General features: G+C 55.9%; 7 protein-coding genes across 7 annotated transcripts; 3 read left to right on the top strand and 4 right to left on the bottom strand.

The window, feature by feature from the left end:
• Nucleotides 1–39: 39 nt before the first annotated feature.
• On the top strand, nt 40–952 carry CCM_09396 (thymidylate kinase, putative; the record flags this gene model as incomplete). The annotated part of the gene is made up of 3 exons (XM_006674530.1): nt 40–199; nt 319–427; nt 499–952. The coding sequence occupies 3 exons, from the start codon at nt 40–42 to the stop codon at nt 950–952; spliced, it is 723 nt and encodes a 240-aa protein (XP_006674593.1).
• A 753-nt stretch (nt 953–1,705) lies between these two features.
• Nucleotides 1,706–2,698, bottom strand: CCM_09395 (NAD dependent epimerase/dehydratase, putative; the record flags this gene model as incomplete). The annotated part of the gene is made up of 4 exons (XM_006674529.1): nt 1,706–1,980; nt 2,078–2,112; nt 2,171–2,486; nt 2,536–2,698. The coding sequence occupies 4 exons, from the start codon at nt 2,696–2,698 to the stop codon at nt 1,706–1,708; spliced, it is 789 nt and encodes a 262-aa protein (XP_006674592.1).
• A 993-nt stretch (nt 2,699–3,691) lies between these two features.
• CCM_09394 (formyltetrahydrofolate deformylase) lies at nt 3,692–4,630 on the bottom strand (the record flags this gene model as incomplete). Its single annotated transcript, XM_006674528.1, has 1 exon — nt 3,692–4,630. One exon carries the CDS (start codon nt 4,628–4,630, stop codon nt 3,692–3,694), a length of 939 nt encoding a protein of 312 aa, XP_006674591.1.
• Nucleotides 4,631–5,883: 1,253 nt separating this feature from the next.
• Nucleotides 5,884–8,123, bottom strand: CCM_09393 (Heterokaryon incompatibility; the record flags this gene model as incomplete). Its single annotated transcript, XM_006674527.1, has 2 exons — nt 5,884–7,666; nt 7,717–8,123. 2 exons carry the CDS (start codon nt 8,121–8,123, stop codon nt 5,884–5,886), a joined length of 2,190 nt encoding a protein of 729 aa, XP_006674590.1.
• A 370-nt stretch (nt 8,124–8,493) lies between these two features.
• Nucleotides 8,494–9,357, bottom strand: CCM_09392 (methyl transferase-like protein; the record flags this gene model as incomplete). Its single annotated transcript, XM_006674526.1, has 1 exon — nt 8,494–9,357. One exon carries the CDS (start codon nt 9,355–9,357, stop codon nt 8,494–8,496), a length of 864 nt encoding a protein of 287 aa, XP_006674589.1.
• A 2,221-nt stretch (nt 9,358–11,578) lies between these two features.
• CCM_09391 (uncharacterized protein) lies at nt 11,579–11,809 on the top strand (the record flags this gene model as incomplete). Its single annotated transcript, XM_006674525.1, has 2 exons — nt 11,579–11,639; nt 11,694–11,809. 2 exons carry the CDS (start codon nt 11,579–11,581, stop codon nt 11,807–11,809), a joined length of 177 nt encoding a protein of 58 aa, XP_006674588.1.
• A 415-nt stretch (nt 11,810–12,224) lies between these two features.
• On the top strand, nt 12,225–17,755 carry CCM_09390 (ABC multidrug transporter, putative; the record flags this gene model as incomplete). The annotated part of the gene is made up of 15 exons (XM_006674524.1): nt 12,225–12,440; nt 12,668–13,382; nt 13,440–13,657; nt 13,722–14,001; nt 14,054–14,287; nt 14,349–15,076; nt 15,149–15,311; nt 15,366–15,767; nt 15,827–15,935; nt 15,987–16,058; nt 16,111–16,161; nt 16,260–16,324; nt 16,376–16,994; nt 17,052–17,144; nt 17,197–17,755. 15 exons carry the CDS (start codon nt 12,225–12,227, stop codon nt 17,753–17,755), a joined length of 4,524 nt encoding a protein of 1,507 aa, XP_006674587.1.
• Nucleotides 17,756–19,216: the final 1,461 nt, after the last annotated feature.

The following is a 19,216-nucleotide window of genomic DNA, read 5'->3' as shown; positions in this document are numbered from 1 at the left end:
AGTCGGTCTATCTATATTTCTTTCACATAAGTGCACGGCATGTCGATAGCGATTGAAGGACAACCGGCCGTGGGGCCCCAGCGCGGCGCGTTCATCGTCCTTGAGGGTCTTGACCGCAGCGGCAAGACGACGCAGGTGAAGCTCCTAGAGCAGAAGTTGGTCGACCAGGGGAAAAAGGTCAAGTTGATGCGATTTCCAGGTGAGTTGTCTCTTCATCTACGGTGTCCGCCCTCGAGCGGTGATGCTCATGGTGTCTCATACGGACCCTAGGCTATGTACATGATAAATTGAAACATCGACTGATACTCACGCCTGCAGATCGCACAACACAGATTGGCCAGATGATTGATGCCTACCTCAAAAGCGCTGTCCGTATGGACGACCATGCGATTCACCTCCTCTTCAGCGCCAACCGCTGGGAAGCCGCGTACGTTGTCCCCCGTCCCACGCTGCCATGCCCACCCATGCTACAAGCTAACACGGCATCTCGCATCCTAGCGAGACCATCAACACCATCCTTGCGTCCGGAACCACCATTGTATGCGACCGCTACGCGCACTCGGGCATGGTCTACTCGGCCGCCAAGGGCCTCGCCTCGCTGCGTCTGCCGTGGGCGCGCGCCGCCGACGCAGGGCTCCCGCGCCCGGACCGCGTCGTGTTTCTGGACCTGGACGAGGCGACGGCGCGCGCGCGCGGCGGCTGGGGAGAGGAGGTGTATGAGCGAGGGGAGATGCAGCGGCAGGTGAGGCGGCTGTTTGGCGCGCTGGCGAGGGGGGACGGGAGGGACGCGGACGGGCGGTTGGTGGAGGGGCTGACGGGGGAGGAGGCGTGGTTGGAGGAGGAGAGAGGGGACGTGTGTGTCGTGGACGCGGGAGGTGCGGTGGAAGAGGTGGCGGAGAGAGTGTGGAGGGCGGTGAACGGGGTGAGCGGGAGGAAGAGGGTGTTGCTGTGATGTATGGAGGTGTGAAGTGAGGGGGTAGAATGCGGCTGTGACGACAGGCCACTGGGGTGGGGTATTTTCTATGCCCCTTTTATAGATGACATGATGAAGTATAGCATGAGAAACACGGCCATGATATTTATTGGTACATGTGAAGAAAAAAAGTTCATTACATGCAAGGACAGAAGAATGAATGGTGAGGTTATAATAAACTCTAGCACCACTCGGTGTCAAACGGGATACCTCGGAGTGGTCTAGTTGGTTCATGGCGTCCGACTGTAATTGTGCAAGATTGTCATCGGAAAGTCGGCGGTTCGATTCCGTCCTCTGAGATTTCGTCTTTTTGGTTTTTTGCCACTTGTGGCGGGGGAATGGATGACTCGTCGGTGTGTAACAGCGCGTGACGTAACTTTGTTTGGCATAGAAGCTTGAATTGTGAAGGGCTGTATTTTGGTGTGGACTCGCTAGCTTGGTAGTGAGGAGCATCTTGTACTCTGACAGACTTGTTGCAAGGATATGGGACAGAATCAAGCTCAGAAAGTAAGAGAAGATGCTGTTGACATGTAATGAAGTTGGTATGAATCAATAAGACGATGATCGCAACGCCGACGTCGGTAAGCCACGCTGTTGTACAACTAATACAATTGCTATTACCGTTCCAAACCCAACAACGCCCCATAGAACCAAAAGAAAAAGAGGGAAATACGAACCAAAAATATATACTAAAAATGGGACATTTTTACATTGCAAGAGGTAGGCCCGCCGCTACCGCGCCGTCCAAAGTCGATGGGCCTGCCAGGCCGCCGCCGCCGCCGCCGCCAGGATGCCGGCCCACGCCAGCGCGGCAGTGCGGAGCACACGCCGGGTGACGGCATCCGCCTCGGCAGCGTCATTGGCGCGGGGAAAGGGCACGTCGTCGGGAGGCGCGGGGACGCCGAGGAAGTCGGCGAGGGGCTGCCAGCCCTCGGCCAGGTCCATCTCGAAGAAGCGGTCGGGGGGCACGTTGCGCCGGACCCAGTCGTTGTGCTTGTCGAGCATGTCTGGGTGGTGTATGAGTGAAAAATTGCGGGAAGCAAAAGCACGAGCAAGATGCAGAAGAAGAAGGGGGAGTCAAATAACAAAGGGTGCAAAACATACCGGGTGAGAATTCCAAGCCGATCCTCTTTTCCTCTCTGTGATGCAAATCGTCAGATCCGGGGGGGGAATGGGAGTTGGCAGACAAAGACGCACCTCTTGCCGGCCCAGACCAGGTATCCCGGCAGCCAGCGCCAGGTCGGGCACGGCCAGAGCAGCACGGCGAGCAGGCGCATGGGCACGGCGACGCTCCGCATGATGGGCGCCATGCTGCGGTACCAGCGGGCGCGGTCGCGCGTGACGAGCACCACCTTGGCGTCCGGGTACAGCGCGAGCAGCTCGGGCAGCAGCAGGTAGGCCGGGGCGTCGGCAATGGCCGCGTAGCCGGCGGTGATGCGGCGCAGGCGGGCGAGCATCGCGGGCGGGTCGCGGCCGTCGGCGTCAATCATGCGGCACCACTCGCGCATCCACGCTGGGTACGTGTCAGAAGGTGTTGGGGGGGGGATAAGTCATCGACGTACCGTCCTCGCGCTGGAAGATTTGGTTGCCCCCGTGGAAGACGGGCCCGTCGAGCAGGCGCGCGAGGGCAATGGAGATGGACGTGGTCCCGGTGCGCGAGTAGCCGGCCGCGATGACCTGGATGCGCCGGGACCTGTCCTGGGGCACGGACGGGACGCCGCCCATCGTTGTTGCTGTAGCTGTTGGCGGGGGAGATCTGCTGAGCGACAAGGAGCGAGAGGAGGGCTGCTGTTGGCTTGAACGTGGATGAGAGCTCTCTCTGTTTCCGTAGTCGGGTATGAGACTTGGGGCGCAAAGTGTCAAGCTTGTCCTTTGCTACCAGAACCAGAACGTTTCGTATATGATCCGGAGGGCGCTTTAGTGGACTGGTATTCGAAAACGGTGTATTCGTAAAGGTTCGATATTGAAATGCTCAAGGGTCTGACATTGGAGATATAAACTCCATGAGCTCGGTCCTTCTCGGTCGTTTGGGAGTTCCTCGTTTTCGTTTTAGCGTGGGCGGCATCTCATTCGCGGGACCCAGTTTGTCGGGATTTGGGCAGCCCGCCGCGGATCTGTGCCTGACCTGGCTACTGGTAATACGCAGACCTTTTTGTCATTGGAAGACGTGAGAAGCGAGTGTTCTGAACACTGGAAGTCATAATGGCGGAAAATGCGCCGCGGTGAGGCTGTTCACTACCTATCTTGCGACGGGCCGAGTTTACAAGTCGTGGCAAGATCAACAGCTGGGCATATGTACGTTGTACGTTGGCGCAATGTCGGAATGTTCTTTGTACAAATCAGTAATTCCTGTTGGAGAGAAAGGAAATGCAGGGTACAAGGGAGAAGCGGGACTAGTTAGTTCCGGCCTGTTCGACCAGGGTATCGGAGCATGGTGCGGCTGATGGACGGACGGTCAAGGGCATCGGGCCCGACGAGAGGGATCAAGTTGCACAGTACGCATCTGCTCCACTGAGCTTATCTTATACGGATCAAGATGACAGTCTATTTTTCAATTCCGTTCATCGGCCTGAGCCCCTTCTAATATCTAGCGTACCGCGTGTTGACATAAGCTTGCTTACACGACTGCCCCAATATCCATACTCCACGACCGACTCCTCTCATGCCTCATACCTCGGCGCGCTCGGGCACGCCTGGACTAGGAGGCAGGCAACTCGTCTAGTTGAACACCACCGTCTTGGAGCCGTTTAGAAACACGCGGCGGTCGGCGTACCACTTGACAGCCGCCGCCAGCACCTGGCTCTCAATATTGGACCCCTCCTCGGTCAGCTGCTTCGGCCCCATGCCGTGGTCGACGCGGGTGACGCGCTGCTCGATGATGGGGCCCTCGTCGAGGTCGGCCGTGACAAAGTGCGCCGTGGCGCCGATAATCTTGACGCCGCGCTCATAGGCCTGGTGGTACGGCTTGGCGCCCTTGAACGAGGGCAGGAACGAGTGGTGGATGTTGATGATGCGGCCGCTCATGGCGGTGCAGAGCGTGGGCGAGAGCACCTGCATGTAGCGGGCGAGCACGACGAGCTCGATGCCGTGCTGCTGCACGAGCTGCAGGATGCGCGTCTCCTGCGTCGTCTTGGTGTCCTTGGTCACGGGCAGGTGCAGAAAGGGAATGTCGTAGCTCTGGGCGAGGGCGGCGAAGTCGGCGTGGTTGGAGACGATGAGAGGGACCTTGGGACGGTGTGTTAGCAGACGCGGCGGCGGGTTGGAGCTTGGAATTGGTATAAGGGGGAGGCGGGGGCGTACCTCGATTGGCAGCTGGCCAGTCTTCATCCGGAAGAGGAGGTCGTTGAGACAGTGGCCAATCTTGGACACCATGAGCAGCACGCGCAGCTTGCGCGCCGACGGGCGGATGTCGTACTCCATCTGGTACTCGGCGGCGAGGGCGGCAAAGGCGGGCTCGAGGTGCGCCGTCGAGGCGCCGTCGGTGGCGGGCGCGGGCCCAAAGTGCACGCGCATAAAGAAGCGCTCCGGCGAGGGGTCGCTGAACTGCTGCAGGTCCAGGACGTTGTGGCCGTGCGAGGCGAAGATGCCGGTGACGGCGTGGACGATGCCGGGCCGGTCGGGGCAGGACAGGGTGAGGATGTGGTCGTGGGAGGCCATTGTTGGCTGAAGAGGGCTTTCTGTAAATGTCACCTTGTAAAAGAGTTATAGACGATGGAGAGAGAGAGAATGCAAGAGCTTTTTTTGGGTCAACAACAAGTGGTATATTAAGAAAGTTGTGAGCCTCGAAAGCTAGCAAATCTGCCAAAGGGATAATGTGCGCTGTCTGTTTCCAGGTCCAATTGCCTACGAGAGGGGTAAAAAGATGGAACAAGGACGGGAACTGCAATGCAGGGAGAGAGAGAAATGAGGTGAGAGAAATGGTCAGTCCGGCGTTGTATGACTCTTTTTAGTTTTTTGTGACTTCCGGGAGCGGCGGTCCGTGTTTTAAATGTCTTTCGATTTTTTGTGCTCCACATCCGGGCTTGGAAGCCCCCGGTAGCGGCCCTGGTTCGGGGACAGCTCGGCGTTTCTTCCAGGCGCCAGATACGAACGGCAGCGATGGATCAAAAGGGAAATCGACATCGACACACCCGGGCAGCCGCATTAGCCGCATCGCGATAAACGAGACGCTGTCGCTTGTCGTCGAGAGTAGGCGGGGGGAGGGGGGGCGCTGTGCTGTGCCAAAGGACTGGTGGTGCGTGAGCGCCTAACGCCAACCACTGGGAGTAAACATCGCATTCTAATTGCTGAAATCAGGGCTCGAAGACGACCGCTTTATTCAATGGCAGGGTCTGTCATGTTAGTAAATATTATACTATTATTATTAACTAGGAATATAGATGAAACTAGCCAGCATGGGTAAGAATACATTGAAAACGATTTTAAGATTAGAAATACTAAAACGAAAGAGATAAAAATAAAATAAAATAAAATAAACCATCGAAAGATAAAAACAGATTAACAACACGACCTGCTTCGGCCCAACCTTCTTCTTCCATGTGGGCCGCGTGGTGTGGTGCAGCTTCGTGCAAACACGCCCTGGGATAGAGACGACACCATCGCTAACTCGCCCTCTTCGCTTCGAAATTTCCTCGACCGCCCGGCTAGAGACGATTCGGCTGGTAGAGGTTTAGTCTACAACGACTCGAAAACGCAGTGCTGCAGAGGCATCATGTTCTATTACAGCTGTGGTACCATCACATCTGTCTCTGGGGCATGGATGGAGGCCTGCCGCCACGTCTGGACGGCTCGAGTTTCGATTTGCGTTTGGGTCAACAAATATCCGGTCTACAAAGAGTGATCGCCATCCCTACGACCCCTATATCAACAAATGTACGTGTGTACAGAGAGTAATCGTCATCTCATGGCCGCTATACCAAGAGCAAGTCCATTCGCTCCGGCTTCTGGCTCACCCAGTCCGACTTGAGGATCCGGCCCACGCCTTTGCGAACATATACCTCGTCCTTCTTCTCAATCCACAACACGTTGTACGTCTCCGCGCCGTTGATGAAGGATTCCGAAACGGCCACCAGCTCGCACGGAATCACAGTCTTGGTATCGACTTCACGGCTGCCCAGCTTCTTGCACGGAGTGAGCACCCCTACGCACTCTCCAGATGCGCCGACCAGCGGAACGCCCTCGTCACCATAGTAGTCCAGCACGTTGAATACAGCTCGCTCCGGTCGCGCATGCAAAAGGTGGTGGTACGTTATGCCAGTGCCTTCAGGGAACGGAGGCTCGCCTGCTGCCACCGGGTTGCCATCTTCCAGGCTCATCGTCCCGAGGAGCGCCTGCAGCTCCGCCGCTGTGGGAAACCTTTTCTCAGACTGTTGCTTCTCCAGCGAGGGCACCGGCCACCACCGGCTCACGTCGCCGCGGCAGTACTTCCACCGCACGAGCGGCCGCACCCCTTCCTTGGCCGTTGAAAAGTCGGGAAACGCAATAGTGCCGCCGTACGCGGCCCAGGTCCAGGTCGGCACCACGCCGTCCCCGCCACGCCGCCGTCTCGGCACGCGCGCATCCACCATGCCTTCATTGTACCACAGCAGCGCCGTATCGAAGAACATGACGGGCAAGCAGCACACGAAGCCCCCGAGAAAGGTAGTCTGCAGCACCGTGAGAATGCCTGCGAACGCGTCCATTGAGTCCTCTGGGTAGCTGAGCTGCCGCCGGTTGTACTGCTGCACGTGGTCGGCGTAGTTCTTGAACGTGGGGTTCATGTGAAACGAGAAGCCTGCGGCGACGACGGCCGTGTTGCGCGCGCACTGCGCCTCGACCGCTGCCACGCCTTCCAGCCAGACGTTGCAGTGGCACTCCCACGCGACCTCGTCGTCGGCGAGGATGAGGAGCCGCCGCGAAAAGATTTGCTCCTGGAATGTCCACGCGCGCTGGTTCCACGTCGACTGCTGCACGGTCGCCATGTGGCGCTGCACCGCCGCGGCGAGGGTCCCCGGCCGGCGCACGTAGGACGGCGTGTACGGGGCGCCGGACCGCGCACGGCGCATCGGCGGCGTCACGTCCTCGATCCCGCACAGCCCGTGGTGGGATGCGCCGTGCGCGACGACAATGGTGGCGTAGGCGTTGGCGTAGATGCTGCCCATGTGCGCGAGGTGCTCCTGCTTGTGCGCCTCGTCGTCTTGCACGATGCAGAGCGCGTCGACCCACAGATATGCCTCGCCAAGACGGGCGACAAACTCGATGACGTCGGCGATGGTGTAGGCCAAGGTGTCCAGCCCGGCGATTCTCGGCGTCTTGTCCCCCCCATGCGCGTCGCGGCCCGGGGCAAGGGCGCCGTCGCGCTGCAGCGCCTCGACGTTGCCCCGGAGCGTCTGGAACGAGGCACGCGGGCCCCAGACGTAGCTCAGCGCGAGGTACCGCTGGCCGGGTCGCGCCGGGACGAGGCAGCGCCGGGCGACGTCGACCAGCCACTCGGGGTGGTGCGCGAAGATGGCGCGGCTCGCGGCCGACAGCTGGCAGTGGGCGGCGTGCTGCGCGTCGCAGTGGTCGAGCCACTGCCGCACGCGCGGGAACTGGATCCACGGACCGAGACAGCGCTCCGGCATCAGGCGGTCGCGTAGGTCCTCGAGTTTGTCCTCGAAGAGGATTGGAGGGGCCTTGGCGGGGATGAGCACGCGGCGAGCGCTGCGGTCGTTACTACCTTGCCACCCGAAGCGACGGCGGGCATAAAGAGAAAAAAAACTCACTCGTCAATGGTGACCGTCTCGGCTTGGATCCGGTCCGCCTCGAGCGTCAGCCTCGTAAGCTGCTGATCGTCCAACGTCCACTCGGCGACGGTGCGGGCCGCGCCGTCCGGGCCCGTCTCCGTGTGCGCGCAGGACTCCAGACGGTCGCGAATCTCATGCAGCCAGGGATTCGTCCGTGCGAGGATGCGCTCCTGCTCGCTCGGGTGGATGGCGGAGCGGATGATCCAGCACGCACGACCGGCGACGCGCTGCACCGTCTCGGCGAGGAGGCCCGCGTAGGCGCGCTCCGACGGGCGCGGGGTCGAGAGGTCCGTGAGCAGACGGACGAGGTAGTCGGCGAGACGCCGCACCGTGGCCTCGCGGTGAATGGTGAGGGACTTGTCCACGGGCGCGGGCTGGGTGACCATTATTGCTGATTGTATGGATTTGGTTTAATTCTTGGGGAAGCTGCGGGCGTTTTATTCGTGAGTGACCGAGATCTCGGGAACCCCGCTAGGTTCAGCTGTGCTCGCCAAGGCTGAAACAGGCAAGTCACGATGGCAGATCTCTCTGACACCAGCTAACTTTCTGCGGCTTTGGATCAATCATGGCATCGTATTATGCAATTTGACCGTCATTGCCCGCCATCATTTCCCGTAGGTGTATTTGGGTGGTGGCTGCAGCAATCTCTCCACATTGGAGGTGCTGAAATATTGTTGACAGGTCCAAAGTAATGCTCGTTTCAATGGAACTCAATATCTGCATTGTATTCGAACCTCTGCAGGTCAGTATATTCATCTACTCTAATTTTGTCGCCATAATCCGGGCGCCCCCAAGCTGTCCACCGTGAAACAGTTCATCAATGGTATCGTAAAACGTCAACAACAAAGGCTCCGGCGCGGTCGACTGCCTATACTTGACGGCGCGGCCGCGCACATAATCCGCCCACGGCGCCGTCATGTCCTCAAACACGACATTGCCAAACCCAGCCGCCTCCAAGTCGGCCACGTAGCGCTCCCTGCTCGGCAGATACGGGCACGACACGACCTGGCGCAGCTGGCGCGCCGTCTCGGCGTCCAGCGGCCTCGCGGCAAAGAAATCCTCGAGATACACGGTGCCGCGCGGGCGCAGCATCGCGGCCGCGTTGCGGAACACGGCGGCGCGGTCCGGAATGTGCAGCACGCAGAGGAACGAGACGACGTGGTCCACCAGCTGCTGCTGCTGCTGCTGGGGGCTTGCGGCTGTCGCGTCCAGGGCTGTGAAGTCGGCGTGGACGGAGCGCACGTGCGCGGCAAGGCCGTTGCGCGCCGTGATGGTGTCGGCCATGGCGTGGATGGCGGGCTGCAGCTCGACGCCCGTGACGTCGGCGCCGTAGTGCCGGCAGAGGAAGCGGCCCGTGGCACCGAAGCCGGCGCCGACGTCGACGACGCGCGCGCCGGGCTGGAGGCGAAGAGCCGCGGCGGCGGCGTGCAGCGCCGCATCGCCTAGGTAGTGCATGCAGTCAAACGAGGCCGTGTCGGCGGCGTCCCACTGCGGTTTCGGCGCGAGCGCGGCCAGGCGCTGGCGGGCGCGCTGCAGGCCGTACAGCGCCATGTCGGCGACGTTGAAGTCAGCGGTGGCGGCGGCGGTAGTCGGTCCCGGAGCGGTTGCGGTGGCGGCCATGGTGGGAGGGGAGGAGGAGATGGAGGGATGGGGAAGCATTGTCGAGGCAGCGAGCGCGCCCGGGCCGGTTTATATACTTGGGCAGGGACTTGATCGTCGAGACAGGTTGAGAGCACACCAGAGACAGGGCTCAGACTCAGCTGCGGCTTGAGACCATGCAACTGGCGGTTGATTCTGCGGTCGAGTGCATGCCGGACGGGAGGGGGCAGCGGTCACACGACGGGGTGCCACAGCCGTAGAGACGGGCGTATCTCCTCGTCCATTACTAGTTCGTCGTTTTGGGTGCATTTTGGCAATCCTCTCTGGATTCAGCGCCAGGACCCGACGCCAACTCGAGTCTTTGACGTCAAGCGCCGCGGTAGGTCAAGCTTTTGGCTCCTCAAACGGAACGTCTAGACGGGGTCGCTAGCCGGTTCAGACTACGAGTTGAACGGCTCCAGCTTGTTCAAATGTGGCAGCGACCCGCATCCGCTGCCAATCGGAGGCGTGCCGGTCGATGGATGATGGGAAACCGGTCAGCTCTGATTCGCGCGATCCGTAGAGGCAGTTGCATGCGGCGAGACAGTGCTCATGCGACGAGGTGGTGGCCCCATGGAGGCAACCCCTGCGAGTTCGGCGATCGCGGATCACAATAGCAGGGGAGGGGGCACCAGAGAGGCTGAATAAACCACTAGTTGGATACTATCTTCCTTTGTCTTTTTTTTAAAAAAAAGAAATGTCATCATCTTCTCACTCTTATCGTTTTTATTTTATTTTATTTTAAAAAAAATCCTTCTCATCTTTTTGTGTGCTGAATACGGTCCCCCTTGTGGACGGCACTAATCGGACGGCGTCAATCTGACGGCAGTGGGCTATTCATCGGCGTGTGAAGCAGGACAGTGACCTTGAGCTATTATCTATTATCGCGGCACTGATGACAGCCGAGGTTTCGGAGGTGGGTTGACTGCCGGTGTGTGAAAGGGTGTAAAGACATGCGTAACAGAGAGACTACCCCATCTACAGCTCTGCGCTGGAGCTGTCTGCCCACACAACAGGCAAGACAATTAGAAATACTCAAACAGTCATAAAAAAGAGCATAAAAGGGAGAAGATATAGTACAAGACTACAAACTATGATAAATGGCGAGCTAGATTCTCGGGTTCAATGTAGGGCTTAGATCCAAGCAAGGTACCCTGGACCAGCCTAGAATGGCTTTGCAGTCATCAACACGGTGAGAAAGCAGACAGGTAAATCAGTTGCAGTCATTGAAAAAAAGTACCAAGATGGACGATAGTAAGAATCAAGAAGAAAATAAGAACTCGAAAGATCCTGGTCTAGAACACGTCCATGAGTAGCTGATGGTGATTGCTTCACCTGTCAGCTTGGTTCTTTCGGTGAAGCGATCCATGTCTCCGACGAGACTTATCAGCGGTAATCATGTCGCTAATGACAAGTAAAACCATACCAACTGATAATAGTACCTGCCGGCGGGTTAAAATGTCTTTCTGGTGCTCTAAAGGATCAGGATGGGCTGTTTGTGACGCACTGCCCGCGGAACAGTCCGAGAGATGCATGAGTGACTGATGGGGCTACTTTCTCTCACCCCGCGTTTCGTATTCTTGTAGACGACTCGGGCGAAAGTTCATCTGAAATTCAAGCCAGCGGTACGGGGTAAGGAAGGCGGGGAAGCGGAATTTGCGACCAAGGCTGCAGGGGCAAGAAGCAGGCTGTACAAAGGAACCCAAGACTGCTCACTCTGTAACGAAAATCGGCAGATTTTATTCCTGTTACCTAGTAGTTATTACATTTATTACACTTGAAAGTATCATGTACTTTGTGGCGCTGACAGCTTGAAGCGTCGCCCAGAAACAGCACGAGAGTCATCAGTTGGGAGAATCATTCTTTAAATTTCTCTTGACGGCTCTGCCATAACTTTTGATTAGACTGATACTTTGTATTGGTTCCCTGCAAACAAAAACATGCGCTCATAGCACAGTAGGGAGGTAGAGCAAAAATTCCAGCCCGCCTCACCTTGGGTGGGTGATGTGTACGAGTGGCTCGATTTCTCAACCCGTCCTCGCGCATACGGATATATTAATGGCAAAATCAAAAGCCCCCGTGACAACATGCGACCCACTGGGCTGTGTAGGTATTTATTATCCGTACTTTGCAAATTGATGTTATCTGCGGAACGCAAAAACTCCCACTTTCACGTGTACAACTCGCGTTCAGCAACTCCGTCATGCAATACATTTCAACTCTATGGGTGCTTGTCGCCTGCTCTCTCGCCCACGGCAGTCCATGTAAGCTCATCACAGTACCTGGAAACAAAGCCAGAATTGTTGCTAATGATTCAGTGCCTGATGGTTCTGCGACCGAGATGGGTTGGGGTGGTGGTACGGGCAGGCGAATGGCGAACGAGCAGGAAGCGATCGGTATCCTGCATGGTATCCTGCACCGTGAGGAGCAATAAATTGGACATGTATGTCTAAAAAGGGCATTTTATATGGTAAAGATACCATTGATTCGGCCAGTTTATTGGAGACGACGTGGGAAGAACCGAAGTGCTAGAATCGAATGTCAATGAAGAAAACATGTGCACTGGCACTGTACATTATACACTGTGCACTCTACACTGTCGACTGTCCCTTCGATTCGACTGCGAACACTCACCATTACTTCCGCAGAGGCTATTTCACTGCACCAGTGCCATCTCTACCATCAACGGAATGGGGTTGGCTGATGTACCACACCCCCACAATCTTCAGGTGCCTCGAAGGCACTTCTGCCCTGGATCAGGGACTTTTGACGATACATCATGGGACCAGTGGTGCTACGTACCATCGCATGCATCAGCCACACCACGCTGGTCGTTTGACAGCGGGTCAATGTTGGCCAAATCTGCACAAGGAACCAAGGAACCTGCTCAGCCTGAATTTCGATATCTGCTCGGGTCTCGACGCCGCCATCCCCTGCCCCTCACCGTCCGTGGCTTGGCCAGCCTTGCCTACCTCACCCGTCTGCTCTGGAAACCATCGCTCTGCCCCGGCGAAGCGCCAAGGCGATGTGACTCCCTCGATCGCGCGTCCATCCGATGGGCGTGGGTTTTTATATTTACGGACCCGTCCTGGCCGTCCTTCGGTCGGACATAAAACGAGCATTCTGCGCTCCCTTTCTGCGCGGTTCTTGCTGATGGTCTGCGAGTGACTACACACTGGAGACATACAACGCCCAAGGGCAACGCCGTACATTCCCGAGTCACTCAGTACATAGCTGCTCCGCATCATTGCCCCTCCGGGCACGGCTACCGCATAATATGTCGCCGTCGCAGGACAACGACTTTGGCCCCAAGCTGATGGGCCAGTTTGACTTTACCCTCCTCTTTGAGCAGGCCATGCTCTCCATCATCCCCGCGGGCTTGGTGCTCCTCTCGCTCCCCTACCACGTCCGGCTGGCCGTGCGCGCGCCGGCCCGTGTGCGTCCCGGGCTTCTGCTCTGGCTTAAGCTGGCTGTGGGCTTAACCATGGTGGCCATGCACACGACGAGCCTCATTCTCTGGCAGCGCGAGGCCGTCTTCCACTCCGACCTCTCCCTCCCGGCGGCCGTCATGTCTCTCGTGTCGTCGCTCGGCATCCTCGTGGTCTTGTACGTCGCGCACGTGTACTCGCTCCGCACGTCGGGATTTCTGAGCGTCTTTCTCGCCATTACGCTCCTGTTCGATGCCACAATGACGAGGTCATACTTTCGCCGAGCTGGTCTGGGGACCATTGGCGCGCTACAGATTGTTGTCGTCGTGGCCAAATTTGTACTCGTCGTTCTGGAAGAGGTTTCCAAGCGCCATTTGTTTCGTGCCGACCCTGTCCGCTTGTCGGCTTCCAAGGAAACCACAGCTGGCTTTTGGAACCGCGCCGTTTTTGGTTGGCTCAATTCACTCTTGCTCTTTGGATTCCGAAACACCCTGAAGCTCCAAGATTTGCCACCAATCGATGAACATCTTCAATATTCTCTCCAACGATATGACCACTTTGTACCGAGGTGGAAGCAAGGTAAGTCAGATATAATCCCCGACGCCAAACTCTCCTAGAAGTTGCTAACATGGTTAGTCAACAAGAGCTCTAGATACGCGCTTCCAAAGGCTCTTTTGCTTGCCACATCGGGCGAGGCAACCAAGATTATACTTCCAAGACTACTGTTCGTCGGCCTGACATTCGCACAACCCTTTTTATTATTCAGTATTGTCACGGCCGTCAATGGAGAGCTTGACAGCGAAACAGCACATAGCCTTATACTTGCTACTGTCATTATATTTGTTGGAAAAGCGGTAAGTTCCTTCCTAGGTCTTTGCTGTCAAATGACCGCTACAGTCGCTAACCGGAACGACTTAGATAACGCGAACGATATATGAGCACTTGGTTTATCGCATCATGACTTCCACTCGAGGTATACTTGTCGTTGCAATCTACGACAAGGTGCAGAGATTGCCCCTCGAAGAACTGGAAAAATCCGTGGCTGTCACATTGATGACATCAGGTACATTGGCCGTGGAACAGATGCTTTCCCTCTACTACCAGGTTTGGTCATGTGCCCTTCAGGTCGCCCTCGGCATCTGGTCCTTGAACCTATATGTCGGCCCGGCTTGCTACCTGATGATCATTCCAGGTATAGGTAAGTATGATTACAAGATTATCATGTCATTGGCTAACGCGTGGAATGGCAGTCTCGTATATTGCTTCTCATTATATTGGGGAAGCCATGATGAGAGCGCGCACAGCATGGAACCGAGAGATGGAATCAAGAGTGGGAGCGACATCCAACATCCTTGCGCAGATCAAAGACGTCAAGTCTATGGGGCTTTCCGAAATGGTAACCGAGTATCTTCAGAATACACGACGCCAAGAGATCCAAGTATCATTGTCAGAGCGCAACACACGTATCTGGCTCTTTGCATTCTGTGAGTATTGCAGCGAAACCCTCAACCTTCGATCTTGATGTCAAAGCTGATGCCGTCGCAGCTACCATAAGTAATACACTCCCACCCATCCTTGTCCTTACGGGTGCTCTATTCTGGACACGCAAATCGAGTCCGCTAAGCGTCGCGGAAATTTTCACTATCATTACAATTATCATAATTGCCGCAGAACCGTTCCGAACGTTGCTGGAGAGTCTTGTCAACTGGTCGACAGGCTTCGCTTCCATTCGGCGGATCCAGGATTTCCTGTGCTTAGAGGAGCTCCAGGACACGCGCAAAATCCCCCCTGGTGCCCCTCCCGCGACAGAGCAGTGCTTTCCCGGAGAGAAGCAAGGAGGTGCAACTTTTCAACCGAAGCCGACACCGTTTGCTGTACAGTTTGAGCGTGTCGCAGTCACGTCTCTCATCATGGGGCCGATACTCAAACAAGTCAGCCTGTGCATCCCATGGGGAGGCCTCGCCATCCTGTGGGGTCCCATCGCCAGTGGCAAGTCTACTTTTCTGCGCTGTATTCTCGGCGAAACAAGAGTAGACTCTGGTCTCGTCACCGTGGGAACAAGTTCCATCGGCTACTGCAATCAGGACTCATGGATACGAAACCAAACGCTCCGAGACAATATCACGGGTGTGCTTGAGTACGTCGAGACCTGGTATCGTGAGGTAGTTGTTGCTTGCGGGCTTCACGTTGATATCGGCGCCATGGTCAATGGTGACCAGGCCATGACGGGAACTGGCGGCTGCAATCTCAGCGGAGGCCAAAAACAGCGAGTAGTGAGTTTCCTTTTCTTGGACACAACGCCTTGTACGGCTTGTCCTCGTTGGCCACTAACCAGATTGGATTAGAGCCTAGCTCGTGCAATTTATCAGCAGCCCGAGATGCTTGTTGTCGACGATGTCTTTAGCGCATTGGACCCAGAAACGGCTCGGCTTGTCTTTGGCAACCTCTTTGGACGCGAAGGGCTCGTACGAAGATGGAACTGCACAGTCATTCTGACAACAAATCAATGTGAGTCATTTTATCTCTAGATTTCTCCAAGCAACGCTAATGCGGAAGCCGTAGTGGAATTCTTGGACGATGCCGATGTCATTTTCCAGCTACACAAGGGCGGCCGTGTCGAGCAGCAGCAAGTCGAGCTCGACGATGCGTCATCGGCCTCGGACAGTGACTGCGGTGCTGGTCAACGGGATCCCACGGGGCGCTGTAGAGAAAAGCACAGCAGGAGTGCCAATGCCGATGACGAGGGCAGCGATGATGAAGAGGGCTTTCCGGCCGCGGCTATGCAAGCCGAACCGCCCTCGGTCAAGCCGTCGGCGGACGACCTTGAGCTACAGAGCGCGCGACAGAAGAGACAGCATGGCGATTGGTCTCTATACAGCTACTACCTAGGCGCGGCTGGTACCGTGGCCGCCCTCTCTTGGATCTGTTTTGCTGCTCTCTGCGCCACTGTCGAGCGATTTCCGAGTAAGACCCCCCCGCGTTCTGACAAGCGAAGCGACTGGCCATCTCACCAACCCGTCTAGGTATATTTATCAAAATTTGGTATGTCCAAGACGCCCACAATCTGCATTACTTTGCCGGGTATGTGGGGATTTCTGTTCTCAACATCGGCCTCGATACTCTGGTCGGCGGGTAAGACTCCCCACGAATGCCTTCGTCTCATCCTGTCTGATCCGTGAAAAGATTCTTCTTCCACCACATCCTGCCAAAGTGCTCAGAAGAAATGCATTTGCGACTTACCAGAGCTGTCATGTTGTGAGTTCAACACACGAAACGGGCCAAGTAGAGTACTGACGCCGAACTGAAGCGCCTCCCCGCAATATCTCAGCCAAACCGATGTCGGCAAATTGCTCAATCGGTAAGTAACATGCTATACCGTGCTCTACCAGACAAAGTTACACCCTGCACAATTACAGGACTTCTTGCTTGAAAGACTACTCTGACCTGGCTCAATAGTTTCGGTCAAGATATATTTCTCACCTCACAGTACCTTCCTATTACTCTCATGCAGTTCCTCTACAGTAAGGTCAGCCGTTTCCGCCAAGGTTTCCAGTATTCTTACTCCATCGCAGCATTGTTTATAGTACTTGTCGAGATTGGAATCATCGCTGCCGGCTCCGTATATACCGCCCCTATTATGGTGTTTTTAATTGCCGTCCTCTGCATCCTCCAGTTCTTCTATCTGCGCACCTCACGCCAGCTTCGTATTCTTGAACTAGAATCTGCCGCCGACCTATTCACCCACTTCACCGAAACCAGTACCGGGATTCAGCTTGTCCGCTGCTTTCGGTGGAAAAAGACATTTTTGCACCAGCTCTGCGTCCTGCTGGACAAGTCGCAGCGACCGTACTACTACCTCTTCTGCTGCCAGCGTTGGCTGCACACAGTCTTGGACTTTACTTCGGCCGCGGCTGCCTTGATCTTGGTCAGTGTATCCATCACGCGACCAGACGGGGCCTCGAGTGGCGGTGTCGCACTCGCGCTGCTCAACATTATCGGATTCAATGCCACATCCTCCTTCCTAATCACGTCTTGGACGAATCTTGAGACTGGCCTTGGCGCTGTTTCGCGCATCAAAAGCTTCTGCACAGAAACACCCTGCGAAAAAGATACACTTGCGGGACCGGAACTCGACGAGCAGTGGCCTAGAAACGGTCGGCTTGACTTTAACTGTGTTAGCGCCAGCTACCAGTATGTTGACCACAACCAAGACCTCTGGGCGCGGCCAAGATACTAACCGTTGTCTAGGGCAGAAGACGGCAGCCTACAAGGGGCCCTGGACAATGTCACTTTCACAATTTTCCCTGGTGAAAAAGTAGGCATTAGTGGCCGTACTGGCAGGTGTGTATATTCGCGGGGTGAAAGCAGTTCGTCAACGCTAATGATACTGCAGCGGCAAGTCAACGTTGCTCATGGCCATTTTGCGGATGGTTGATTTCACGGGCACCATCAGCATAGACGGCCGGAACTCCCGCAGCGTCCCGCGGGAATTTCTCCGGTCGCGGATTACGACGATGACACAGGAGGGTGTCCAACTCAAAGGATCCGTACGCTTCAACCTGTACCCGTTTGCCGGTCCCAAGCCAGACGACAGCCTCGTCACCTCGACTTTGCAGTCGGTGGGACTGCTGCATCACATTGACCGGCACGGTGGCCTAGACAAGGTGATTTCTTCCATGCGCTTCTCTGTCAGCCAGAAGCAGCTGCTGTTTTTGGCACGCGGCATCTTGCACCACAAGACAATGAAGACTAGCATTGTCATCATGGATGAGGCGACGAGCGCCATGGACAATGGCACCGATGACATGTTGCAGGAGTTGCTGGGGGATGCATTTGCTGCCTGTACAGTGCTCCAGATTGCTCATCGGGACGAGACGTTTCGTGACCTGGATGTGCGCATTCGCTTGGATCTCGGCCAGCTACTCGGCGTTGAGCGGGCTGGGCATTCGTAGAACAGGAAGACCAATTTCTCTTTTCACACTATAGATTCGTCAATTCACCCCGAAGGTGACTATTGAAAAGGTTTCTTCCGAAAAGTGACGCAAGAGTAATAGAAGAAAGATAAGATGGGCGATGACGTGATCATCACCGATTACCGGCAGCTTTTAGAATGATACCTGGTCGCGGCCAGGAGAAAATCGCCGTCGACCCAGGAAGAGCTGCAGCTGGGTCTTTCCAGCTCCGTCAAGTTCGCACGTGGAGTTTCCGCCCTCTGATTAGGATTGCGAAATAACGGAGGATGAGATGATTTCGGCATGACGGCACAAGACCACCTTAGATCAACGCAACGCTGAGGGGAGCTTACAGTGGATTTACGTGGATTTACGTGGATACACGTACCTCGGATGCACGCGATGCAACTGCCCTGGGCTAGCGGGTCGTTATCTGTATGTAAGGGCTGGGATCCCGGAAGCTTATCAACACCGTTCAGTCTCCCCGTCACCCAAAGGGAGCATGGCAAAGGCAATCACAGGGATGACGGCCGTTCATGTGTTGAGCCGAACCCCTCAATCCATAGTCAGTCATATCAGTAAAGGTAATTGTGAAGTTGCAGTCAGTTCTATATCCACTCTAGTGAACGGGATAGAAAGGGAGATGACGAGATACCCCGTGGCATGGAACCAATCACTGTTGTTGGTTTTTAGATAGCCAGTGATCGGACGCTCTGGTGCTCCCGCTCCGCACCGTGTCTGACCGTTCAACGGGCCTGTGCCGCCGCTCAATTCTCAGGCCGAGGCCTTTGGTCGACAAGGACCATCGGCCTGTGCCTGAAACCTGCCCCCGCGATTGTCCGGTGAAGAAATATTGAGTACAGATTACATAGATGACCTGAGGAAGACGCTTACTTGAGCGAGAATCTGCCGTTACCATCTGCCGACTTTCTCTGGGATTTGCTACTAATTAGTATAAAATCTCTCTTAAGACGCACAATGATGAGTTACTTATTTCTTTGATATCATTCTCACTTGTACTTGCTAATTAGCAGTTCTCTTTTTCAAGATGAAGACTTTCGTCTGTGCAATATTGCAGGTCCTCACCTGCTTCACTTACACTGGGCACGCTTACGGCAGCCTATAGGTGAGTTGTCGCTAAAACCCATTTTGCATTGTTGTATCGGGGTTTACGCACTAGGCATACACTGAGAGCGTGTATAATTTTTTTCAGTATATCAATATTTCTGTTTAAGTGCTTAGAGCCAGCCAGCCAGCCAGCCAGCCAGCCAGCCAGCTAGCCAGCTAGCTAGCTAGGTAGTAAGGAAGCCAGCCAGTAAGGAAGCCAGCCAGCAAGTAAGTAAGCCAGCCAGCCAGCCAGCGAGGAAGCCAGCCAGCCAGCCAGCCAGCTAGCTAGCAAGGAAGCCAGCCAGCAAGGAAGCTAGCCAGCCAGCGAGAGCTACCTAGGTAGGTAGGTAGCTA

Source organism: Cordyceps militaris, assembly GCF_000225605.1.
Source record: "Cordyceps militaris CM01 unplaced genomic scaffold CCM_S00009, whole genome shotgun sequence".
Taxonomy (NCBI): Eukaryota; Fungi; Ascomycota; class Sordariomycetes; order Hypocreales; family Cordycipitaceae; genus Cordyceps; species Cordyceps militaris.
Note: the sequence above shows the minus strand (reverse complement) of the source record. Positions and strands in the feature narration are given on the sequence as shown.